At 36.7% G+C, this 23883-nt stretch overlaps 2 protein-coding genes and 1 long non-coding RNA gene across 6 annotated transcripts in view; 1 reads left to right on the top strand and 2 right to left on the bottom strand.

The window, feature by feature from the left end:
- TMEM184C (transmembrane protein 184C) overlaps nt 1-1562 on the top strand; it is a 13358-nt gene extending 11796 nt beyond the window's left edge. The window contains exon 10 of the mRNA XM_081959113.1: nt 89-1562. Within this exon, the coding sequence (XP_081815239.1) occupies nt 89-357 (269 nt within the window). The 3' untranslated portion in view covers nt 358-1562. The remainder of the gene's footprint in view (nt 1-88) is intronic.
- Nucleotides 1205-21663, bottom strand: LOC309395183. Its single transcript, XR_014175861.1, has 2 exons — nt 21565-21663; nt 1205-1700 (listed from the first exon to the last, which is right to left on the bottom strand). It is a non-coding gene; the product is annotated as an uncharacterized lncRNA (long non-coding RNA).
- PRMT9 (protein arginine methyltransferase 9) lies at nt 1205-23883 on the bottom strand. Of its 4 annotated transcripts, none has more exons than XM_081959109.1 (13): nt 23725-23883; nt 19061-19274; nt 18377-18525; nt 16744-16980; nt 15531-15698; nt 14574-14676; nt 14247-14353; nt 12692-12884; nt 10907-11090; nt 7422-8115; nt 6166-6319; nt 5351-5473; nt 1205-3193 (listed from the first exon to the last, which is right to left on the bottom strand). In XM_081959109.1, exons 2-13 carry the CDS (start codon nt 19244-19246, stop codon nt 2978-2980), a joined length of 2514 nt encoding a protein of 837 aa, XP_081815235.1. In that variant the 5' UTR covers nt 19247-19274; nt 23725-23883; the 3' UTR covers nt 1205-2977. The 4 variants fall into 4 exon arrangements, with proteins under 4 accessions (XP_081815235.1, XP_081815237.1, XP_081815236.1 ...); XM_081959111.1 differs by having other exon boundaries at nt 23737-23827; XM_081959110.1 differs by lacking the exon at nt 23725-23883 and adding an exon at nt 23473-23649.

Below are 23883 nucleotides of genomic sequence, written 5' to 3'. Positions count from 1 at the left end.
TAAATACAAGTATTTTAGCTCTTCAGTTAATATTACAAACTTTTACCAGGTTTAATTAATGGCAATGTTTAAAATGTCTTGTCTTTAGGAAGGACAGTATTTGGTCAGCCAAGGAAAATGTTTTTTGGTGAGGATCAGGAACAAAATGAGCATACAAGTTTGTTGTCAACATCCAGCCAAGACCCAATTTCTGCTGCTGCTTCGGTACCATCATCACCTGTGGGTCACTATCAAGGATTTGGACATACTCTGACTCCAACAACGCCTTCTGACCCTATAGCTGCTGATTTGTGCAATTCCGTAGAAGAGAATGAGGATTTTTCTGTTCAACCAAATAAGCGTATAGATAAAATTTAAAGCTCTGCTCAAATATCTTGGGGGCCTTTCTTAAACATTACTTACTATCTGCTACTCTTTCTTTGGAAGTACATTTTCTACAGAAGAGTTATTTATTGAAGAAATACTAAAATAAGCCAGGTGGTTGGCCTTTACTTTTACTCTCTCAACTAAAGTGAAAGAAATATGCATTTGTTATTTGATGAAGTTAACCGTGCGTAAAGAACATCGTTTTAGTGCTATAATATAGTACATAAATACTAAATTTGAATATTGAAACAAAGTAATAGGGAACACATAATGTATATGATTGAAAACAACTCACTGGCATAGAATTCTTACAGTAAAGGAGAGCACATGTTGAGATTTGAGATGGGGACAAGTTTTAAATAGGATTCAAATTCTAATTTTTCCATTGACCCTTTTAGCTAACTTAAATATACCAGAATCTTTACAGAGCTAATATTTAAAGACTTTAGTAGGACTAGTGTCTTGAAATTGTTCTTTTAAAAAAAGGCATGATCAGCATATAATAAAGTAAAGCTAATTTGTTTGGGTTGGCCTTGTAGATTGAATAATTTAACAGTGTTTTCAAGTTTAGCAACTTTAAGATTGTTGACTTCAATTCCCATAATTCAACTAGGGAATTATGGGAATTGAAGTCCACACTTCTTAAAAGTTTCCAAGCTTGAAAAACATTGATCTGAAATCTTTATTAAGATTGTATTAAGTGTATGATATACACTACTGAATGAGTTTAAAAACATTCTAGTTAACACTATCAAGTGGGAGATACTTGTCTAGGCAGAAACAAATAATTATACAGTTGTAAAATACATGGATGTAATAAATCAATATGGGCTTTAAGTTTTCTCACAATCTTTTTTTAATCATGTTTATACATGTTTTGCATGCTTGCTATGTTACACATATATACATTTGCACCAAGAATTGTATTTTTGAAATAGCACTTTCAAGAGCTCAATGTTTTAATATTCAAACATGAGGTTTTTCTTAATTGATCTTGAAATAGGTACAGTGAACTCATGCTACAAGTATTTTACAGTACTGCAGTAGTATGTTTGTAATTACTTGGCCTTGTTTACTGGACTACATATTTTCTTTAACCTCATTGTGTCCTTAGGTGAAATTTATTAAAGAGACAAAAAGTGTGTACTTATTGTCTCATACTGTATATAAGTAAATAAACTTTTATTTAAATTTTGTGTTGCGTTCTTCTAACATTGACGAAAACAATCTTCTAGAAAAACCTTGTTGGCTCTAATGAAGGATCTGAACTTCTTTGATACCGGGCTGTAAAAGAATCCAATAAATTATTCTTAATAGCGTCTTACATTACTTTACTTATATTACTCTGCTGCCTCTTTATAATCTAATATTAATATGTAAGAAATGAGTAAAATGCAATACCTTTGCTCTTAACTTTCAATCCATCTGTTCTGCAATATGGAGATATTTGTATAGGCTATTTTGGGGGTAATAGTTTTTAGTATCCTTTTTTTCTCTTTGCGTTCTACTGTATATTCTGTTTTTTTCTTTTGTTTCCCTTGCATTTCTTTTTCCTTTCACCCTGGTTCCTGGTAACATTGGTTTCTCTTCTGTACTGTTCATTGCATCATTTCAGCTAACTTGTCAGCAAATTCCTAAGCAGATCCACTTGCCACTGTGTAAGTGCAAACACAACTATTCCCCTTGTCCTTTATGCTTCTCACATAAGAAAAAGGAAGATCTTGCTAGTTAAGCTCTCTCTCCAGCTGATTTGATCTTTTAGGTATAAACAGAATTTATAAAATATAGCCTGTTTTTAAATGTCCAAAATATAAAAAAGCGATTTAGGACTTTATATTAAGAAATGATATTTTATTGCATTTTTTTCAGCTGCTCTTGTGAGTTGAAACTTTTAAAACTTTTAAGTTACTTGAGGTTCCAGTGGCTGCTATTTTGAATACATCTGCAGATGGTGCTGGCATGTAGATTCTTTTTTTAAAAAATAGGAAATCGTTTTAATGGGAATTGACAAAAATATGCTAATAAAAGAAATGGCTATTGGATGAGGTACAAAATAATTATATACTCTGCTCTTTACTTTGTATTCTGTATTATAAAATAGTTTTGAACAAAACATTCTTTTTTTCCAATCAGGAACAAATTACAAACATTTACTGGTTCTCTAAAAATGAAGACTTATAAATACACTAGAACCATTTTAACATCATACATCAAGGTATTTTCGTCATTGTAAAATTAAGGATGACTATTTCACGTTCTTTAGGGCTAATGATCTAAAAAACTATCTTCTTTGCCAGTTAATTCTCTATTTTAGTAATCTGCAAACATGTAAGAAAAAGCAGGCATATTGTAGAATTCCATTTAATATATTTTATACTTTTTATTTAGTAATTTTATACAATATAAAAAAGCAATGCTTCAAGTCCAAAAATCCAATAGTATATTTTTTTGCAATTGAGAAACAATGTTTTGCAACATTATAAAATGTTCTATTCAGATTAACTTCTTCCGCAAATTGAAATATTTTAAACATTTTACCAAGATTATTACTATATTATAGAACATAAATTTGGAATGTAGACATTCAAACCTAATTAAGAAAAGCTGTATCTTACTGTTTTACTATCACACTGATGTTGCTTTTATAATACTGAATACTTAGAATAAGCTTTTCTCCTTCTTGAACCTGAATGGGTTTATCAAGCACAATGGCAGCTTGTTTCCAGTGAGATGACTTGCTTGATGTATCCAAAACAATATCATTATCCAGATATACATGATACCAAAATGGAATACCAGTCACTTGACCTGATTTACGAATCTCAACCTATAAAATCAACACATGTGAAATTACTGTTCAGCAATAAACTGTTTTTGTTTTGATAAAATTACATGAAAATATTTCTCTAAGGAAAGTATATAATGTGCACAAGTGCATGTCATTTTGCCATTTTATGGCTTGTTAACAGATGCTTCTGAAGGAGGAAATATAAGATCCAAATTTCATTAATGATTTTGTATAAAAAGATGGAGAAAACACTTATTGAATTGGGTGTGACAAATAATACCCTAGAATACAGAAGTCAAAACAACCTTGATGTATTTAGAAAAATGAGGTGAAATTAACAGAATGAAAGTCAGCTGAAACAAGCAGAAAGTTATGGGAAAAGATATATAAACACAGGCATAGGATGATATATACATGATTTAATAATTCTTGGAAAAAAAGATTTTGGCATAATAGTTGATTGCAAACTGACTATTAGGCAGACAATACAATTTTAGGCTGTATCAATAAAGGTATCACTTCCAAAACATTAGAAGTAATAATTTTCTATTTTATTAAGATCAAACATATCAAATATAGTGTTCCTGGTTTGAGAACAATTCAGAGAAACTGGAACTTATTCATAGAAGAATAATGTAGATTATTAGGGAACTAGAACTAAATCCCATGAACTAATGCAGTTGGCCATGATAAATCTTGAAGGTTAACACTTTGGCCAGTTCAACCCATTCACTCAGACAGATGGTAAATCTCTATGGGATACATTCAAATAAGCCTAGTTATCTATCTGGACTATTTTACTTCGGAATCCAGCACTGAGAAAGAGGTTGGACTCAATGTAAAAGCTGTTGCTTTTAAAATGATTTTTTCCTGTAAATATACATACTTTGCTTAAGCTGATCTAGTAAGTACCTCATAAACTAAAAATTAATATTGGCAAACTAATGAGATGGTTCTATTATCAATATCTCAGCCCATTTTTGTTGTGCTTTATATTTTTAAAAATGTTTTTAATAATAGTTACATGGGAACTGGGTTTTTAAAAAAATATTGTTGCATGCTTTATTGCAGCGATGGCGAACCTTTTTTGGCTCGCGTGCCACAAGTGGGGGGAGCGCAGGGGGGTTGTGTGCAGGCGTGCCGCACCCATAATGCAATGCACGAACCCCCCAGTGTGCTTGCGCGCACAACGCGCGACCCCCATTTTTACATGCTTTTTTCGCCCTCCCCAGGCTCCAGAGGCTTTATAGGAGCCTGGGGAGGGCGAAAAGAGCCTCCCCCGCCCCCCCGGAGGCTTCAGGGACCGTCCGGAGGCTTCCCTGAAGCCTTCGGAACGCTTAAAACCACCCTCCGAGCAAACCGGAAGTGACTTCCAGGTTGCTCGGAGGATCGTTTTAACCGTTCCGAAGGCTTCAGGGACTGTCCGGATGGTCCCTGAAGCCTTCCGAGCGCTCAAAAGGCTCCTCCGAGCAAACTGGAAGTGACTTCTGGTTTGCTCGGAGGGTCATTTTAAGTGCTCCGAAGGCATCAGGGAAGCCTCCGGACAGTCCCTGAAGCCTTCAGAACGCTTAAAACGACCCTCCGAGCAACCCAGAAGTCATTTCCGGTTTGCTCACAGGGTGGTTTTAAGCGCTCCAAAGGCTTCAGGGAAGCCTCCGGACGGTCCCTGAAGCCTCCGGAGGGCCTCCGGGGGGGGGGCGGGGGGCGGGGGAGGCTCTTTTCACCCTCCCCAGGCTCCTATAAAGCCTCTGGAGCCTGGGGAGGGCGAAAAATGGCTTTTAAAAAGGTGAACTCAGCTGGCCAGCGTGCGCATGCGCGCTGGCCAGCTGACAGGGCAGCGCCTTGCATGCCCTGACAAATGGCTCCGAAATGGCACTTGTGGCACGCATGCCATAGGTTCGCCATCACTGCTTTATTGAGTCACTTGATTTGTGAGATGGACAGCTATATAAATTTGAGAATAAATAAAAATGCAAGAAATCAAGCTGTACACATTTTTGGATACCTATTCTCTAGTGTTGCTTTCTGCTTAGAAAAAAAGCAGCTTAATAAATCTTCACATAAACAATGGCAGTTAAACTAGGGAAAGAACACAGAAAATATGCCATATACCTGCAAACATCTATCAAACATGAGAATTTGTGAAGAAGTAATTAAGAAGTTGCGCATCAATTAATTTCTATTTTGGAGACTTACCTCAACTTCAGTACTGCTGTTATTCAAGTAAGGATTCATGAGATCCACTCGCAGAAGTTCTACTGAGTTGCTTAAAGGTACATATGGGAGTGTGGAGAGGTCCAAAAAAATGCGGATAGGCACCTGAAACAGAAAGTTTTAAGATTCTATGTTCCATCCTGACATTTACACATACTTCTAAGTCTTAAGAATTTATGTGGCTAAAACTGTTGGTATTACATCTATACTATGTAAATATGTCCCTGTGCCAATTTACCATACTGATAGTTGCGAAATAATTGTGACTTGTACTACTTTATTGACAGAATTCAGAATTCCAAGCTATTACAATTAGAATAGTACAAAATAGTTTAAAATTAAAGCCAATCAAGTTCTAATGGCAGAAATGTATGGAACAGTAGAAATATATATTGCTAAAAAAGTGAACATTAGTTACCAACAGGAGATGGAAACAGGTGGCTAGTTTTATTTTGAAAAAAAGCCCCAACTATTGAAACCAACCATATTTCTATCAGCTTTTCATAAATTGTACTTCTGATGCATTATCTTAGCACTGTATGCTTGAAGACTGTGTGACAAAACATTCGAAGACTTTTCATATATACATGCTGATTATGGCTTAATTATTTTCTTTAATCTATTTTCTTATTTTTCAATAAGCAGCTTTTCAAATTCAATTTGAATTTGTATCCAGAATTTTCAAATTCTGGATCCAAATAGGATCACACAGAATTGATCTGTCTTGGATTTTTTTTCTGGCTTCTCAATATTTGAAGGACTATTTGAATATAGAAAAATGTGAAGTGTTTTCAAACCTTGAATTGGTTGATAAAAGGTGCTACGTTGAAACCAAGTGTGGGATCTGTCCCTTGAACAGCAGATTCAAGTAATAATAAATTAGATTCTACAAGCATGCCATATATTTTCACATGGTCTGGGAATATCTTTCCTCCAGAGTGAAGCAGACACCTAAATATAAAAATGTGAAGTGAGTCTAGAAAATATTTAAACTTTTCAGTTGTTTAACAATAGCATCAACATATTTGTTTCTTTTATATTTCTAAACTTTAATTATGATACTGAAACAGAAAATTGGTAAAAGTATACTTTTTAATGTGTAAAAAATGTCACCTTTGTTGTTATATTGAAAACAAATTCTCAGATTTTATTTATTTATAGGTTGCCTATCTTACTTCAATGTAATTCTGGGCAGCACATAAAAAACAAAAACTAAACTCTATAAACTAAAAACATAAATAAATTAATATTTAGGTGAAAATATGTAGCATGAGTTAAGCAAAAATGCATTATGGTCATTAAAATCCCCACTTTTGATTCAGATGTGGCCATGTACCGGTAATTCTGCAACATTGAAAAAAAAACCCAGCAAAATCATTAGTTTAAAAATGTAAAACTAGACAGAATAGTCATATCTTAGGTCTCTTTGATTAAACAGCATCATTTAGTGGTGCTTAGGAAGTAACAAATTACTTAGGATTTTGTTTTATACAACAAAATTGTATACATGATGTACAATGACAATAAAGGCTATATATACTATAGTGAAGTTTTCTTTTTTTTGTTGCAGTACCTGTCTTTCGGAAAAGCTAGATGTATGGTTCCCATCCCAGTGATACTCTAAAACGGGTGTGAAACTCACAGCCTGCGGGCCAGATGTGTCACGTACTGGACACCCTCACTCCCAATTTTACGAAGGGGAAAAAAAATCATATGTCACGTGATGCCACGAGTTTGACACCCCTGCTCTAAAAGGTGCTAAAAACCTGGCTATTCTACCAGGCCTTGGGGAATGTTGGGTGTTAATCCTCTGCAGGGTTTTTATATGCTATGAATATTTTTACCCCAGACAACTAAGATCTTTGTTCTTTTAATACTACTTCTTGCTTTTAAATCTGTAAGCTGACCAGAGTGTGATGGATTTAGTCTCTAAATTGTAAAATGTTATCAAATGCGAACCTACTGATAAGTATACTTTTAATAAATTACAAATTATATTTGTCATGTAACTGAGTGAGGCAATAAAACCCAAGAAAATTGTTTCTTACATTACCTAGATATTGCAGCTTTTTCCATCACATCCTGCTGAATTAAACCAGAGGTTTCTATGACATCCAGTATTATAATACTCCATAATTTGTCAGACGTAGGTCTTTGTAGTACCTTGTTTTCATCTTGTAGATGTCTAAGCCAAAACTCTAATGTTTCTCTGGGAAATTGGTTGGCTTCTGAAATCAAACCGAGAGCTACTTGGTGGTGATCTTTTTCAACCGAGCTGTATGCTTTAACTGCCCCAAATTTGCCTGCAATTACTGGCAAAATTGAAAAGCCTTCTGATACATCTAATATATACAGAGGATCAACAGTTACAGAATTTTTGGTCTTGTTCTTTCCAAACTCATGATGGTGACCAACCACATCCATTAAATGTGACTCTTCATGATGGTTGAATGACGACAACACTTTTTCTATTGCGATTTTAAAGCATTCATGATACTGCATATTATTTAATAAAGCAATTTCAGTGGACTCTAGCATACATTCTTGGCAGACATTTTCCAGTGTGCTTGCTGTCTGAAGACTGGCTAGAGCACTGCAGAGTTCAGCTTCGCTATTCTTCTCCCTCAAGTTTCTTTCAACATCCATTTCATATCCTGAAGTCTTAATGGAAATTCTTTGAATCCTTAGATAGCAGTCATGGCAGCATATTTCCATTGCAACACAATCTCCAGATTTCACAGAATGATCTGTAAATCATAAAGGAATGACAATTGAAATACAAACTAATGCTATTCAAGTGTGTTTTGTAAAGTATTTAATAAAGAGTTTTCTTCCACTTGTTGGAGAATATAATTCATCTGTAAAACTTAATGCAGTTCAACAACACTTGACAAGCAGCTTTCAATAAACAGATCTACACTACACAAATATTTTATTTTAGCCATTGCTTGAGTATATTTATATAATATTGAGTCAAAATTAGTTATTTATAAAGAATAGTGTACTTAGTAATAATCCATCAAACTTGTCTAATTGATAAGTGATGTTCAAACTCAGACAAGTAATGGAAACAAAAGACCGAGTTGAATCTAGACATCACAAGTTAGTATTTGTGTAAAAATTACTTCAAAATCATATTTTAATGAAGTAGTTTAAAATGATAACAGCAAGGAAAGATGAGAAATGGGATGAGAGGCATTTAAACAGGTACTTAGCTATATAATACCCCTCTTTTTGTGACATTTGCATTTCAGTCTTTATCCAGGATAACCACCAAGTTCCCATAATCCAATTTCAACTTAATTCCTCAAGAAACGGAGCAAGCACAAAGGGCTATTATATTTATTAAATAATCCATTATAGAAAGCTCCAGGCATTACTAGAGGTTAGGTCTGTACTAACTGCTTACTAATCCAGAAGACTAAGGGGAGGCCTAAAAACAGCTGCACCAAGGTTGCAACCGTTTCAAAGGAAGCTGTTTCAAGGAATGGGTCCTTAAAGTGCTTCAATTAATTTGTATACACATGCGATTCAAAATTAACAATATATTCCTAAACACATTTTCTTGAGTTTAGATTCAGTATGTTTACTATCAGATTTCTGTGGCTTCCACCTGAGTGGTATTTTGGAAAACCTTGAAGACCTGATTGTTTGCCAGGTCTTTAACTAGATGGGTGTGTACTTTGTTGCTTTCCGGATTTTGTCATGTTTGTATTTTGAGTTCACTATTTTATTGTTGTATCAGTTTTATTGTTTTATAGTCTCATGCTTCATGTGAACCAACCAGAGTTGTTGGCAGTCAGCCAGTGTAAATAGGAATAAAACAATTATAACTTTTTTTGCTGACTAAAACCCACAAATACCTAAGTTATGAATAACTCTAGTTATGTATGAAAACAGATTATAAAGTTCCAGCTACAAGATTGAGTTAGAAGTAAAGAACATTGATAAAAGGGAAACCTATCTCTCAGTCATTCCAAATTCTTTATCACTCTCTCGAGTCCTAACGAAATATTTCGTTATGATTGCTCTTACTAAAACTATTCTAAATCTACACAAACTTAACTTCATTATTTGATCAAGAAATGACACTAATCTATTTCTGTAAAAGCAATGAAATCTTAATAAGATATGTAGTGTAATTAAGGGAAAATGACAATAAAATTTAGCTTAATCCAAGTCATAGGAAGATGCAACTCAAAACAGGAGGACAAATAGACTGTTAGATAGGTAGGAAATAAACCTTAAGTTCAAGAAACTTAAGGCTCTATAATTAGGGATAGTTATTAGTTCTGAAATTCTTTTAGTTATGGTTTCCTACCATAATTTAGGTAATAATAAATATTACTTATTATTACCTAAATAATAATTACCTAATTATTAATAATAAATAAACCTGCATAATGCAGGTAATTTCCTGCAATATATATTCTTATTTTATAGATCCCCAGGTATGTTTTAGTTTTACCTGAATAGGTGAAATTTGACAAGTTCACTATTTTCTACAATGGAGTTATTCATTACTTTTTTTCTTTTTCTTTAAAGAATAAAATTGTGTATTATAGGTTAAGTTCTGCTAAATCAGGTCCACTATGTGGAGTGTGTCTGGAAAGAGAAGAGAATTGAAGATATCAGCTATATGTGCAAGGCACCTCAACAATTGACCTGATTAAGAATGGTAGGTTGAAGCTAGGTTACTGATCACCTAACTCTCAGGGAGAAGATTTATTCTTTTATACAGAAAGCATAATCTTCTCTTGGAGGTTTTAATCCTTTGAAGTTAGATAACATCTTCAAAACAAAATAAAAGAATAACAGTCAAAGGGAAAGTCTAAATTATTTAAATTACCAGAAGGCAATTATATATTAAATAATTTTCCTTATATTCCAGTGTTTTGGTTCCTTTGGTTGGGGGAAAAGTGAAAAGAAAAACATTTTCTTTCATTAGAGAATAAACCCTGTTGGAGTCTCTTTTCCTTTTTTAATATTTTAAGTATCAGAATATCTAAAATTTGGCACGCTCTCCATAATCTGTGAAGCATGATGACTTTTCATTGTTCTCCTGTGATAACATAGATATACATGTGTGCAAGTATGTAACATAAAGTCACAGATCTACACCAAAGTCCCAAAGTTTGTGCGGCATTTATTTGACTGATTTGATGTCTGAATGCTGGATGCTGACAATACACCAAAACAATTTTTAAAAATGGCATAAGTCAAACAAGCAACAGAATCAGATTCAAACAAAGAAGAGAAAGCAGAGCAAAATGGTGAACCTGGCAACACCCCAAACAAACACCAATAATTGACCTCCAACAAATGGGGTACCAGCCACCCTGGGAAAACATGACTCTTTAAAATGCTAACGGAGTAGGTGCTATATAGATCTCAGGGAGAACCTTTATTTTTATTAAGTTCATGTAATCAAATGACATTGTATCTACGTATAATTTATATGATTAATTTCATTTTTGTCCATTTTAACCAAAAAAAGAGAACATTCACTCTTGGTTTTAAATAGAAAGAAAGACATACCAAGGAGACCTTGTACAGGATAGACTGCTTGCTCCCAACAGGTGTCCACATTTGGACTTGTAGAAAGAGTAAGTTCATCATCAAGGTGCAGTGTAAACCAGACTACAACAGCATCTAGTATTCCATCTTTAATAATGGGTATATTTATCTTGGATGGCTTACTAGTGGACAATTGTTTTAGCTCCTGGTCAAGTATAAAATGAAAACATGACGGTAAATTACAGTTCATTGTTAATCACTTTCTACCCCTGAACAAAACTTCGCAAGTATAGAATTTATTACAAAAAAGTAAATAGTAATAAGTCAAGTACAATATGTAATGAAATTTTTTAAAAAGAAATATAAACAATTCTTACTCACATTCTTAATATTGGAATAGATACATTGCCATATAAAATATGATCCAGTTTTTTCCAAGGAGTATAGAGCCATACCTAGAGTGCAGCTATGTAGTAGTCTCTAACCAACCTTGGTTGACTTGGGAAAGTTTTGCAGGGTTGAATTTGCTTATAACCACTAAGAAAAACCAAAGCTGTAGGCTAGATTGTAAGTCAAAGGAATATTCCCTAAGAAGATAGCAGCCTAATATTTCTGTGTTGTTCCTCAAAAAACAAGAGATGTGTTTATGGAGACATCAGAAAAATGTTACTTTATTTCTCTGAAGATCATCATAACCAGCTGAATACCTACTAATAAAACAAATATATTGAATATAATATCCAGCTGAATGTGTACAAACAAAACAAATATATTGATCTGCGAAACCCGCATAACCTAAGAATTGTGCTACTAGATTAAAGATGTTTCAACTGGTGAAGAAAGCTAAAAACTCAGTGACAATGATACTGACTGACTATATTATTGACTGACTATGTTGACTATACAATAATACCTGGGTTCCCAAATATAATTTGCATATGCCATTATTTGGCTGTCTTCGATCAGGGTGAGGGAAAAACACACCTAATTGTAATAAGACTTATGGACTGTACTTCTAGATGTTGAAATATTTCTCATAAGATCTACTTATCTGCCTAAGCTGAAGTGTTCTGCTTTACTCCAATTATTAATCTTAGATGTCAGGTTATGAGTAGGTGGATCTACTGATGCAAACCATTATGATTCCCATTTAAACATAAGAACCTTGCTTATGATAGAGAAAACATTCATCCTCTTTTAAGGCTGATTATTGGCTCATACTACATGCAATGATTATAGTTACTTTACATATTTTTTTTCCTTCAAAGAAATAAATGACTTGGTACAATTGTTTGAGCTTTCAAATTATTCTTTTTTTTAATATACAATGACCTGTACACATCTTCCATTACTTTATATTTTAGGTGTTTCCACCTCCCTGTTTTTCTATGCCGAAGTTATATTGCTGATTAAGCTTACATTTGGATTCCACAATTTTACTTTGATTAAATTTTGCCTTAAATATAAGAACTGATTTAAGTATCTCTTTTATTTGAGCAATGTTAATGTCATTAATACCATTAATATCAAGAGGTAACAGTAGCTGCGTGCCCAGAAAATGCTATTGTGATAGCTCACAAATAGATTCTACAAGATTAGGACAGAATTGGGTAAAGATCAGTAAAATTTTACTTATTAAGTCATTCATCTAAAACATGCATACAATGCTAATAATCCAAATATGACATTCAGATAAATGTTAAAATATTGTATGGAATAAATTTATCATCCTAATGAAATTCATTTTTCAATTCTATAATAAAAAAAACTAGTAATTTTTAGTATTTTCTTGTGCCAGTAAATTACCTGCAAATTATTAAAATTGACTGTCAGAACTTGAAAAATGTCTGTTAGAGCTTTATAACCACCAGGTATTCTGCTGAGTTTTTCAGTAGTGTAAGGTTCAAGGGTTTCACTGGACTTTAGAGGAGCAGAAGTTGGACTGCAAAATTTCAGTGTTTCTGGCAAACAGACACCAGCAATTTCTTTTACCTCCACTCTGAAAAAAGGAAATGATAAAGATTATAGTTGACAAGACAAATTGAAGCATACTTTATTTTCATTATAAATAATTTATTCTTCAATTAGATATGGTGTTTTGCATGTTAAAAAGTCTTATTTGGAAGTTTTGATAGCTGAAAAGCTGGAGGTTAATACTACAGTTTGGACTTTCAGGGGAGATCAGGTTTACAGTAAGGATGAAATATCTTTTTCCCTCAAGTCTGTTGTTAGAAATCTGATTTAGGTTATCTTTACTTACTGTATTTTTCGCCCTATAAGACGCACTTTTTTACTCCAAAAAAGAAGGGCGAGGCTCCGCTGGTTCAGAGCCCATCCGCGGGGGGGGGAGGGATCCCCCTCGCGTTCCTCATCTTCCTGGATGGGCTGGTAAGGGGACAGAAAAGGTTGTTCTCCAGTTGGGACGGAGAGAGGGACAGACAGACAGAGACACTCACAGAGAGAGAGAGACACACACACACAGAGTGAGTGATTGAGTGAGTGACAGACAGACAGACAGACACATATACACAGAGTGACAGACAGAGAGGAAGGGAGGAGAGAGAAACACAGAGAGATAGAGAGAGAGGGAGGGAGGGAGGGAGGGAGGGAGAGTGAGAGACAGACACACACACACATACAGAGTGACCGATGGAGGAGGGAGGAGAGAGAGAGACAGAGATACAGAGATACAGAGACAGACAGACACACAGAAAGAATGACAGAGAGAGACAGAGGGGGGGAGGGAGAGAGAGACAAAGAGCTACACACAGAGAGACAGACAGACACACAGAGAAACAGAAAGAGAAAGAGAGGCAGAAAAAATGAAAAAAGAAAAGAAAAAAAAGAAAGTGGGAGAGAGAGATGAAAGAAACAAACAAAGAAAGAAAACTTATGGCCACAATTGAGCCCAAAATTGAGTGGCAATTGAGCCCAAAAATCTTTTTTTTCTAGATTTTCCTCCTTTAAAATTGGGTGCGTCATATATTCCGGAGCGTCTTATATTCCAGAGCGTCTTATAGGGCGAAAAATACGGTAAATATAGCTGGTGGGAGTAGATTCCAGAAATTGGGAGAGAAATGAACATATCCTTTTCTGTTTTTAAATCTCTCTGACTAGGATAGGATAGGATTTCAATCTCATGTGCAAATCTAATCATGATTTGTAGGAGTATATACTCAACTGGACCTTAAACAGAACATTTTCCTTAGCCTTCCATTTTCTACTCATTGTCTTCAAGTAGCATAATTTGTAACTTGTACCCCTTAATATATTGTAAATCAATGACATTATTTAAAAGTAAAGCACTTTCTGTTTTTTGTCTAAAGAGTAAAGATTTTTTCCCCAACAGTAAAAAATATACCTATGATGTCTGCGTATCTCTTTGCATTCCACTGCCATGCCCCACATAGTAGCTCCTGCTGGAATAACTTTACCATAGTTTTTAGAATTATCTCTACCATTCTTGGGCTGTAAAATAGATTAAAAATGGTGTAACAAGATTTATTTACTGATCATGTATTAAGAAACAATACTCATATTTTAGCTTATAGAGTGCAAAAATGTCCCAAAGCAACTTTTCAGATTAACAAAAAATTTGTACAGGCATAAGACTTCATGAACTTTATAATATAAAAATAATGTATCTTTTTTATCAGGCCTTAGATAGTTAAGCTACTAAGATACTAACCTCTGGTGGTAAAAGTAAGTGTTCCCAAGCATGAATCAAACTTTCTACAATTCCCTCACCAAATAATCCAGAATCCACTGTTTCGGTGATAACAAGGGAAACTCTATTAAATACAAAAATATAGTTATAACAAGAAGTCTTAAACAGTTCAAAACTTAAATTCAATTATTCGAAATTAACAGTCCTTTCTTAGACAACTGAGTTGTGATCATCTCGCAAGTGAGCTTCTTCAATAAAATATGTCCCTTTACTTCTTATGTACCTGCTCTTAGTATTTTAATATAAAGTATCAAAATAGCAGTAGATGTTTGAAATTGGAGGCAAGATGAAAACAGTATAATTGGTACCCTTTTTACTTTAGATTTTACATAATATAATTTTATTTAAATTGTTCTTTAGCCACTAAATTCAAAATAAATGATTGTGAATTCAATATACCAGCTACTGAGTAAATATACTTCAGCTGCAGAATACAATGCTATTGTCAGGTTTCCTAAAAATGCTGTAATTGATTCATGAGTATCGAGTCAAGTTTCAATACAAAACTAGTCATTTATTAGAAGCATCATAGGCAAGATCTTTTCACAGTGGGATCTAAGCTTTATTTGAGTTATAGCTGACATTTACCCGTTCCTTCCCACCCGTCTGTGTCATAAATCACATTCCCCAATGAGGTGCACTCCTCCCAAGCCTGCTGCAGTAATCTGAGATCCGACTTCAGCCGACAGTATGCTTGGAATGCGCTTCCCCCTTCTCTTACTATGGCAATGTTAGGAGTTGACAGCTATTTCAGTAAAATATTAAAACTTAAAAAAATCAATTTCAATAGAAAGATAACACTTCATACAATATTTGCTCTTGCTATTTTGGAAAATATGAATAATATTATTCATAATGTTAGCAATGAATACAATATTACTTTAATTCAAAATAACAGAACAAAATATAAGATACAACCTTTCAGGTATGTGCTTTGGAATTTCTATATCAAAGGATTTCATGTGAAGAAGTTTGATTTCTCCATCCAAATTGTTTGCAGCTAGCACTTCACAAGCCAATTCATACATGGTCTTTGACAATTCACAAGCATAGACAGGAGATGCTCCAGACTTTTTAGCAAGCATACTGAAAAATCAGAAGATATTTCATAGATTTTTAAATATTTTTTTCGTTAAACAAAATACTAATAATAATTTAACTTTCATGTAATTTCTGTATAAAATATTTGATACTTATTTTTAAAAGACCTGGGGTGAGCATAAAATTCAGGTAATAAGAAATAATGTCATTAATTTCTTAAACTTTTTAAAACAAGAAAAAAGCTAGTTGTATCAAACACCATTTTAAACCAAAATAAAACCAGGATGATGATGAGTCTTGTTTAGTTGTAACCTCTCCTACTTTATTTGCTATGGAGATAAGACTCTGAAACTTTGTAACAGATGGGGATGCCAGGATAGCTAAAAAAACCTGTAAAAAACCAATATATTCAATCCTGCCACAAAGGTTGTGTTGTGGCCCAGCAGTGACCGGCTGAGCTGTTGGTGGACTCTGACAGCAATGACCATTTTGGGACTGCTCTGGAGGATGAGGAAGACTCTGGAGGGTGTTTGGAGTCAGAGCAGGAACTAGAGAGACCTGTTGGCCACCAGGTGGCATCTGAGTCAGGGATCAGTGAGGAGGAACAGAGGGAGGTTGTCCCTGATGTGCATGTGCGTAGAGCTGAGAGGAGAAGGGAGCAGCTGTGGAGAGGACGTCATAGAAGGAAATAGGGACAGCTGGCTAAGGTTGTTGCCCCTCCCAAAGAGTTTATAGAGTGAAGCGACAGGAGGGGAATCTTTGCAGGAAACAAAAGTCCATTTTACTAGCCATTGAGGAAGCATTCCGTAAGTTTAATCTTGGTTTCTTGAAGATAGCGTTCTAGGCTCCTAGCCAAGGGGTGGCTTTATCTACGTAATTAGTCGTGGCAGACAGCCAAGCCTGTGTCTGCATATTCATTAGAATCACGAGACAGAACAGTTTGTGGGGCTATAATAGTTGAAGCCTCTTAGCATCTGTTTGGAAGTATTCTAATAATATGCCATGTGAGTGCCATTTGGATTTTTTTTTAAATTGAACTTGGATCATTGAAATAAACATGACAATATTTGTATCGTAATTTTCAACAAACCTGAGAATTCCCGTTCCTGTTCCAATATCAAGCACACTTCTATAACCTGAATGAACTGCTTTCTGGATTGCTTTTTGATACCGCAAGTTTCTACTGTAATCATTAAGCATAATGAAATGCCACCGTTCTACCACCCAGTTGGCAACCCGATAAAAGTTCTCCTTTGCATCAGGAAAGTCAGGGTTTAACTTCACAGCTTTATGAAAATATGCAGCTGCTTCATCTCTGAAGCCCAGCCTAACAGGAAAAAAAATTACACAATCAATAAAAGCATAAATGTTTAATTTTTGGAACAACAGAACGCTGAGAAAATCTATATTTGTAGTGTGAAGACATATAGCAGTTTAAATTATTGAAAAGTGCAGATAATTATGGTTTACTGTTGGAAATAAACAAATGACACATGTACTGTGTAAATAAATCTACAAGTGTTTACAGGTAGTCCTTACTTAATGACTGCCCTGTTTAGCGATTGTTTGACGTTATAACAGTGTTGAAAAAGTAAATTTATTACTAGTCCTTGCATTTATGACCATCACTGTGTCCTTGTAGTCACATGATCCAAGATTTGGGTGTTTTGTAACCAGAAGATGCTTATGAGTACTGCAGCATCTTGCAATTTGCAATGTGTGCTTTACAGTCAGCTTCCAACAAGGCAATGGAGAAAGAAGTTGTAATCACATGATATTTTGCTTAATGAACATGGGGACTCACTTAATGACTGCAGAAGTGAGACTGAAACTCTATCACAGTGATGTGTTGACTCATTTAATTACCATGTTGCTTGGTAACCAGTTGCCAGTCCCAGTTATGCCTGTTAAGCAAGGACTACCTATATGATAAATTATCTCAATAATACTGAGTCCAAATATAGCATTTTGCTCTTGTGAAATCTTGAGTTGATAACAAACTACTGAGATACAGAGTTATTCATTTCCATTATGGAAGTTGACCTGGGAAAAACAGAAGATCCCTATACAAAAAATAGTCATGAGGATGAATCTTAAAATTAAACATAAAATACAATGGATACCAAGCAGCAGTCTAGAAATTATATTTAATGGTACCTTTGTATTAAGACCATGATGGCAAATCTATGCCACATGTGCCAGAGATGGCACGCAGAGCCCTCTCTGCTGGCACACACACTGTCACCCTAGGTCAGATGGCCGTGGCGTTTCTTTCGTGAGCTTCTGTTTCACTATAAACAGAAGCTCACGAAAGAAAAAGATCTTACCTCTTGCTGCACTGCCGGTGTTAGGATGCCCCACCTCCCACCAGCCAGCTGGTTTTGGGTCTCTGCTGCGCATTCATGTCCACGTATATGGCCAGGCCTGGCCACATTCATGCACATGCACCTTTCAGTTTGGGCATTTGTGCGTGCACAGTTTGGGCACTCGGTGTCTAAAAGGTTCGCCATCACTGTATTAAGAGTTTACTCTAATGAGTGAGCTAACAGACAAAAGAGAACTGCCAGACTCATATGCTTGTAAATACTTACACATGTAGAATTAAGAACACATATTCAGTTAAAACCTTTGTAATATATTTACACTGAAGTTCCTTGACTCAGAAACTTTATGTGCATTAGAATATTTAGTCAAATTACGGCTAATTAAGTATAACTTCACACCTGAAAAGATGTTCCCCCATACTGTTGTATATGACTTCATCATTAGGATATAATTCCAGGGCATGCTCATAGCAATCAAATAAATCTTGAATTCGTGCAAGAGAATCCAGTTCTTCTGCCCATTTAAAAAGGGTAAATTGAAATGTTTCCTAAAAAAACAAAAAAAATGTTCATAAATTTAGGGATTTATATGCAATATATCCAGTACGTAAATGTGCATCGGTGGGTTGTGTGCCAGTTACACTCATTCCTGGACTGATCACATCCACCCAACCCACTAGAGGAGGGAGGCAGAGTGTGTTGCATGTCCCGTCTCCTAAGGATGTACATCTGGCGGAGCCCAGAAGAAAGGCCTTCCCTGTGGTTGCTCCCTCCCCTTTGGAATATCCCTTTAGAAATTAGATTGGCTCCCACTTTGACAGTCATTTCATAAAGCCCTGAAGACCTGTTGTTGCCAGCGAGTCTGGGGAATCCAGAATGAGACGGAGCCCATCAAGTGGAAATTTGACCATGTGTTGTCACCACGGGTGGGTGGATATTATTTTCTTCTATAATTTTATTGTTTATAAGCAGCTATATAAATTTTCAAATAAATAAATCAATAAATCACAATGACCAGTGTAGTATACATGTGGCTCACATATTTATATAGGATAGGGGAAATATAAGCAGAAAATATCTCACCTTAACATCATTTTTCAATTCAGGAGCTATGTTTAACACCAAGAGATAGTGAGCATATGCAGTTCCAAAGTCGTGATTCTCCAGACAATGTTGAGCACTTTGCAAGGATCTGGAGACTAATTCACGCCGGCCAGTTTCTTGACTAACTTTGTGTCTATGCCGAGATTTGCTTTTAGTGTTAGGCATTTTTAATTAAAAGCAATTCCACTTTATCCTGCAAAGATAAAATTAACCTTTATTCTATGATTATGACCTGTTCTGTCCCGTGATTCTAATGAATATGCAGACACAGGCTTGGCTGTCTGCCACGACTAATTACATAGATAAAGCCACCCCTTGGCTAGGAGCCTAGAACGCTATCTTCAAGAAACCAAGATTAGACTTACGGAATGCTTTCTCAACGGCTAGTAAAATGGACTTTTGTTTCCTGCAAAGATTCCCCTCCTGTCGCTCCACTCTAGAAACTCTTTGGGAGGGGCCACACCCTTAGCCAGCTGTCGCTACTTTCTTCTATGATGTCTTCTCCACAGCTGTTCCTTTCTCCTCTCAGCTCTACCTACAGGCACATCAGGGACAACCTCCCTCTGTTCCTCTTCACTGCTCCCTGACTCAGATGCCACCTGGTGGCCAACAGGCCTCTCTAGTTCCTGCTCTGACTCCAAACACCCTCCAGAGTCTTCCTCATCCTCCAGAGCAGTCCCATAATGGTCTGAGCTGTCAGAGTCCACCAACAGCTCAACCGGCCGCTGCTGGGCCACAACATGACCAAATTGTATAATTTTATGACCATTTTAAAAATCAAAGTTATTTTGTCCCCACTGCAATTATTCATAAAAAAGGATCTATAGGTTAATTTGTACTATTTTGAACAGCATTGCCATTCTGTTCCTAACAATAGGAATGGAGAGGACTCAAAATATAGCATAATTCCTGTTTCTGTAAATGCATGAATGCAAGACAGTGATTGTCTTTAGAACATCATTTGTGTAAGAAAGGTACGTATTACCTTATTTAGCTTGGCTAGCAGTATTGAATGAAAATAATTCAACATCTGATTTGTAGTTCAGATAGTCCTTTGTTTATGACAGCAACTGGGATTGGGATTGCTGTTGCTAAGTGATGAACTCATAAAGTGCAGTATCACATGACAGCATCATTTTGTGATGACAATGATGGTTACCACTATAATCTCAAAATGCATAGGTTGCGGGAAACAGCTCCAGGTAATGACTGTGGGGGTGCCCTGGGGGATGGCAGAGGACCTTGGAAGCCCTGTGCAGGCTGCACGTGAGTGAAGGAAGTTAGAAGAAGATGCGGTGCCATGTGAGCGAAGAGTAGTCTGAGGAAGGATGTAACTTTGGGGCACTGCAACTGTCACAACTGCAAGTTGGTAACCAAGTGCCTGAATCATGTCACCGTGGGCATTGTGTAACGGCCACAACTTTGAGGACCAATTATAAGTATCACTCATTTAGGCTATGGCAACTATAAATGGTCGCTGAATGAATGCTTGTAAGTGAGGATTACTTGTAATAAAATTTACACGTAGCTTGAATTTTAATTTGAATTCATATTCAATATACTTTCATTGTGAGCTTTTCTATCAAATCTAATCAATCAATCTTTATTCTGTCATAAACCAGCAAATAAAACACAAGAGTCAGAATTAAGATAAAAGGAAAAATAACTATCTGAAAATGTTAAGTATTAATACTTTGGGGTACATTGCAGATTATAAAACAGTACTTGGTCAGGGAAATAATATCAGATGGATCCAAAAATAACATATCGCGATAAAAAAAATCTGAATGACCAGGATATTTAGTAGGGAATAGAAATAATTCGGGATCAGCACTTGCAGAGAAAGGGCAATACAAAATGACATGTTCCATCAGTTCAATTATTCCTCCACCACATGGACACTGTCTCTGATGAAAGGGGATTTTTTCTTTGTATCTTTCTTCAGTAACAGCTGTTGGGAGTGCACTGAATTTGGCTAAGAATAATATTGATATATCTATCTGGTTAGAGAAGTTATGCAGAGTATCCAGGGGTGGGTTGCTGTCGGCATTACTGCTGGTTCGGCGTGCAAAATATTTTGTGCGCATGCTTCGCTTGTGCGTCAAATGCATGCTCTGTGTGCATGTGCATTTGCACCTAAAAAGGTCTGCGCATATGCGCACAATGTTCGAAAAGGGAAAAAAAATAAAATGTGCAATGAAGATTGTTCTGCGCATGTGCAGAACCAAAAATCAAAATGGCGCCGCCAATAGAACCAATTCAGGGGCGTGGCCGGCCAAGTTACTACCTTCTCAGCCGAACCGGTCCAAACCGGTAGGAACCCACCACTGAGAGTATCTGAAGAAGATGTTTGTGGATATTGCTGGAAAAGTTGCTTGCAGTTTTAAATCAATGGCCCAGCTTTTCTGCTTAAAATGTTAAGCAAATTAGCCCTAAACTCTACTATTATTAGCTGCATCAAATTAAGTGCCCATCATGTTGACAAAATACCGTGTTTCCCCGAAAATACGACCTGTCTTGAAACTAAAGCCTTGCCACATTTTTCGCATGGGCAAAAATATAAGCCCACCCCCGAAAATAAACCCCATGGACAACCCCCCCCTCCGGCCAGGCAGAGCACCGCTCATTGACATAGCAGTATCCTGAAGGCGCCAAGCCGCAGGAGCCGGGGGGGGGGGAGAAAGCTGCTCACATTGCTTGTCGCCTTCAGGATACTGCTAGGTTGGGGAGTGGCGTTCTGCCTGGCCGGAGGGGCGAGTTGCCGGGCGGCTGCTCTCTACGGAACTGGCTCCCGAAGAGCCGGGCACAGCCTCAGGGGCGAAGCAGCCATGAGGTGATCAAGCTCATGAGCAGCTGCCCGGCCAAACCCCCTCTCCAGCCGGGCAGAGTTCCATGCACTGACCTAGGGGGTATCCCTAATGTGCCGTGCCGCGGAAGCTGGGAGTGGGCAGAGCGCCACGTGGTTTGGTGCCTTAGGGATACCCTCTAGGTCAGTGAATGGCGCTCTGCCCGGCTGGAGAGGGGGTTTGCAGGGCAGTTGCTCGTGAGCTTGGTCACCTCATGGCTGCTTCGCCCCTGAGGCTGTGCCCGGCTCTTTGGGAGCCAGTTCGCGAGCAGCCGCCCGGCAACCCCAAAACAATAAGCCCTCCCCTATAATAAGCCCAAGGCCATATTTTGTAAGTAAAAAGAAAATAAGACCCTGTTGTATTTTTGGGGAAACACAGTATATTAAATGAACAGATTAGAAATCACTAAAATCTGTTCAAGGAATTTCAGGAATCTTTGAAAAATACCCAAGACTGGCAAAAGAAATAAATTGATTAGATTATGTGATTAGGGTAAACCCAATGTCTTCTTTTGGGATCGATTAAGTGATCACCTTTTATGACCCAGCAAGCAAAGTCAATGGGAAAGCCAGATTCACTTAACAACTGTGTTACTAACTTAATAACTGCAGTGATTCACTTAACAATTGAGGCAAGAAAAGTCATAGTAAAACTCACTTAATAGACTTAGAATAACTTTTGTCACTTTAAATGTACATTAATCAGCATAACCAATTTCGTTGTATTTCAGTACAATGACAATAAAGATTATACTTACTTATACTTATACTCATACATTAAAATGCAATTTTGTTGCATACAGCTCTCAAAGGGTCACCACCTCCAATATCTGTCTCACTTAACATAAATTTTGGGCTCAATTGTGTTCGTAAATCAAGGACTAACTGTACTGAAGATAAACTGAAACATGGCTTTTAAGACATACTTCTAAAGGACCAGAGTAGATCTGGTCCGAGGCGACAACAAATTGTATTCTTCCCAGCAGCAACCAATCTGCCCTTACTAGATAAATAAATAAGACAAATAGGCAAGACATGTTTCATAGGTATTACCTATTTGATGGAATTACATGACAAGTGGTCCCAAATTTTCTAAGATTTAAAACTTGAAAAGTTAACATCTATACCTGAAATTTAAATTATATTGGAACACATAAACCCAAACAACAAAAGCTCTTTCAGTGTCCTACATTGTTTTTAAAAGTGAAAAGGGATCCTAGGGAAGAAAAAGGGTTGGGAATATTGCTATGTATAGCAATATTGTATAGAACCCCACGAAACTACGAAAGGCAGAATATAAGCCTAACCAATCGCAGTGCAATAACATGTAAAGTTTGTGTTTGTGAGGTTAACAAGACCTTTGCGCCTGGTATTTTCAATTTCCCTGGTGAAAAAGATGCCACGTAGTAATTCCGGAGCAGAATTCATCATTGGGTAAATCTACCAATTTATTAATATTTATTCAGAAATGCTAGTCTTACATGAAGGCCCTCGCACGCAAATCGCCCTCCCGCCCCGTGCAAAAACGAAGGACGCGGAACCTTACTTAACCTTTCAAACTGTTGACAGTTCAAGGCGAAGAGGAAGGGGGACCAAGATCTCCGCTTCTCGCTTACAAAAAAAAGCAACGCCGCGAGAGCAACCACTCTCTCGTGTCATGCATACACGCGTTTACGGCAGCCAGTGTAACGTTCCCGAATCACCCCGCGCTTCGCCAGAGCTTCCTCGGACAACACTGGCAGGTTCCGGGAAGAGAACCAGCCCAGGCAAGAGGAGGAATCAGGGCGCAACCGCCCACTTTCCCACGCACGTTCTCCGCTCCACCTCGATCTCTCGCCCCCTCCGCGCTGTGCGTTGTAGAAAGCGGAGCTCAGAGAGCCCGTCCGCTTTGAACGAGGAGCCGGCGGAGGCCTCTGTGAGGCGGGGGAAAGGGCGGCGCCACATGCTGCGTGGTCTC

This window comes from Natrix helvetica, assembly GCF_964273705.1.
Source record: "Natrix helvetica genome assembly, chromosome: 7".
Lineage (NCBI taxonomy): Eukaryota > Metazoa > Chordata > Lepidosauria > Squamata > Natricidae > Natrix > Natrix helvetica.
Note: the sequence above shows the minus strand (reverse complement) of the source record. Positions and strands in the feature narration are given on the sequence as shown.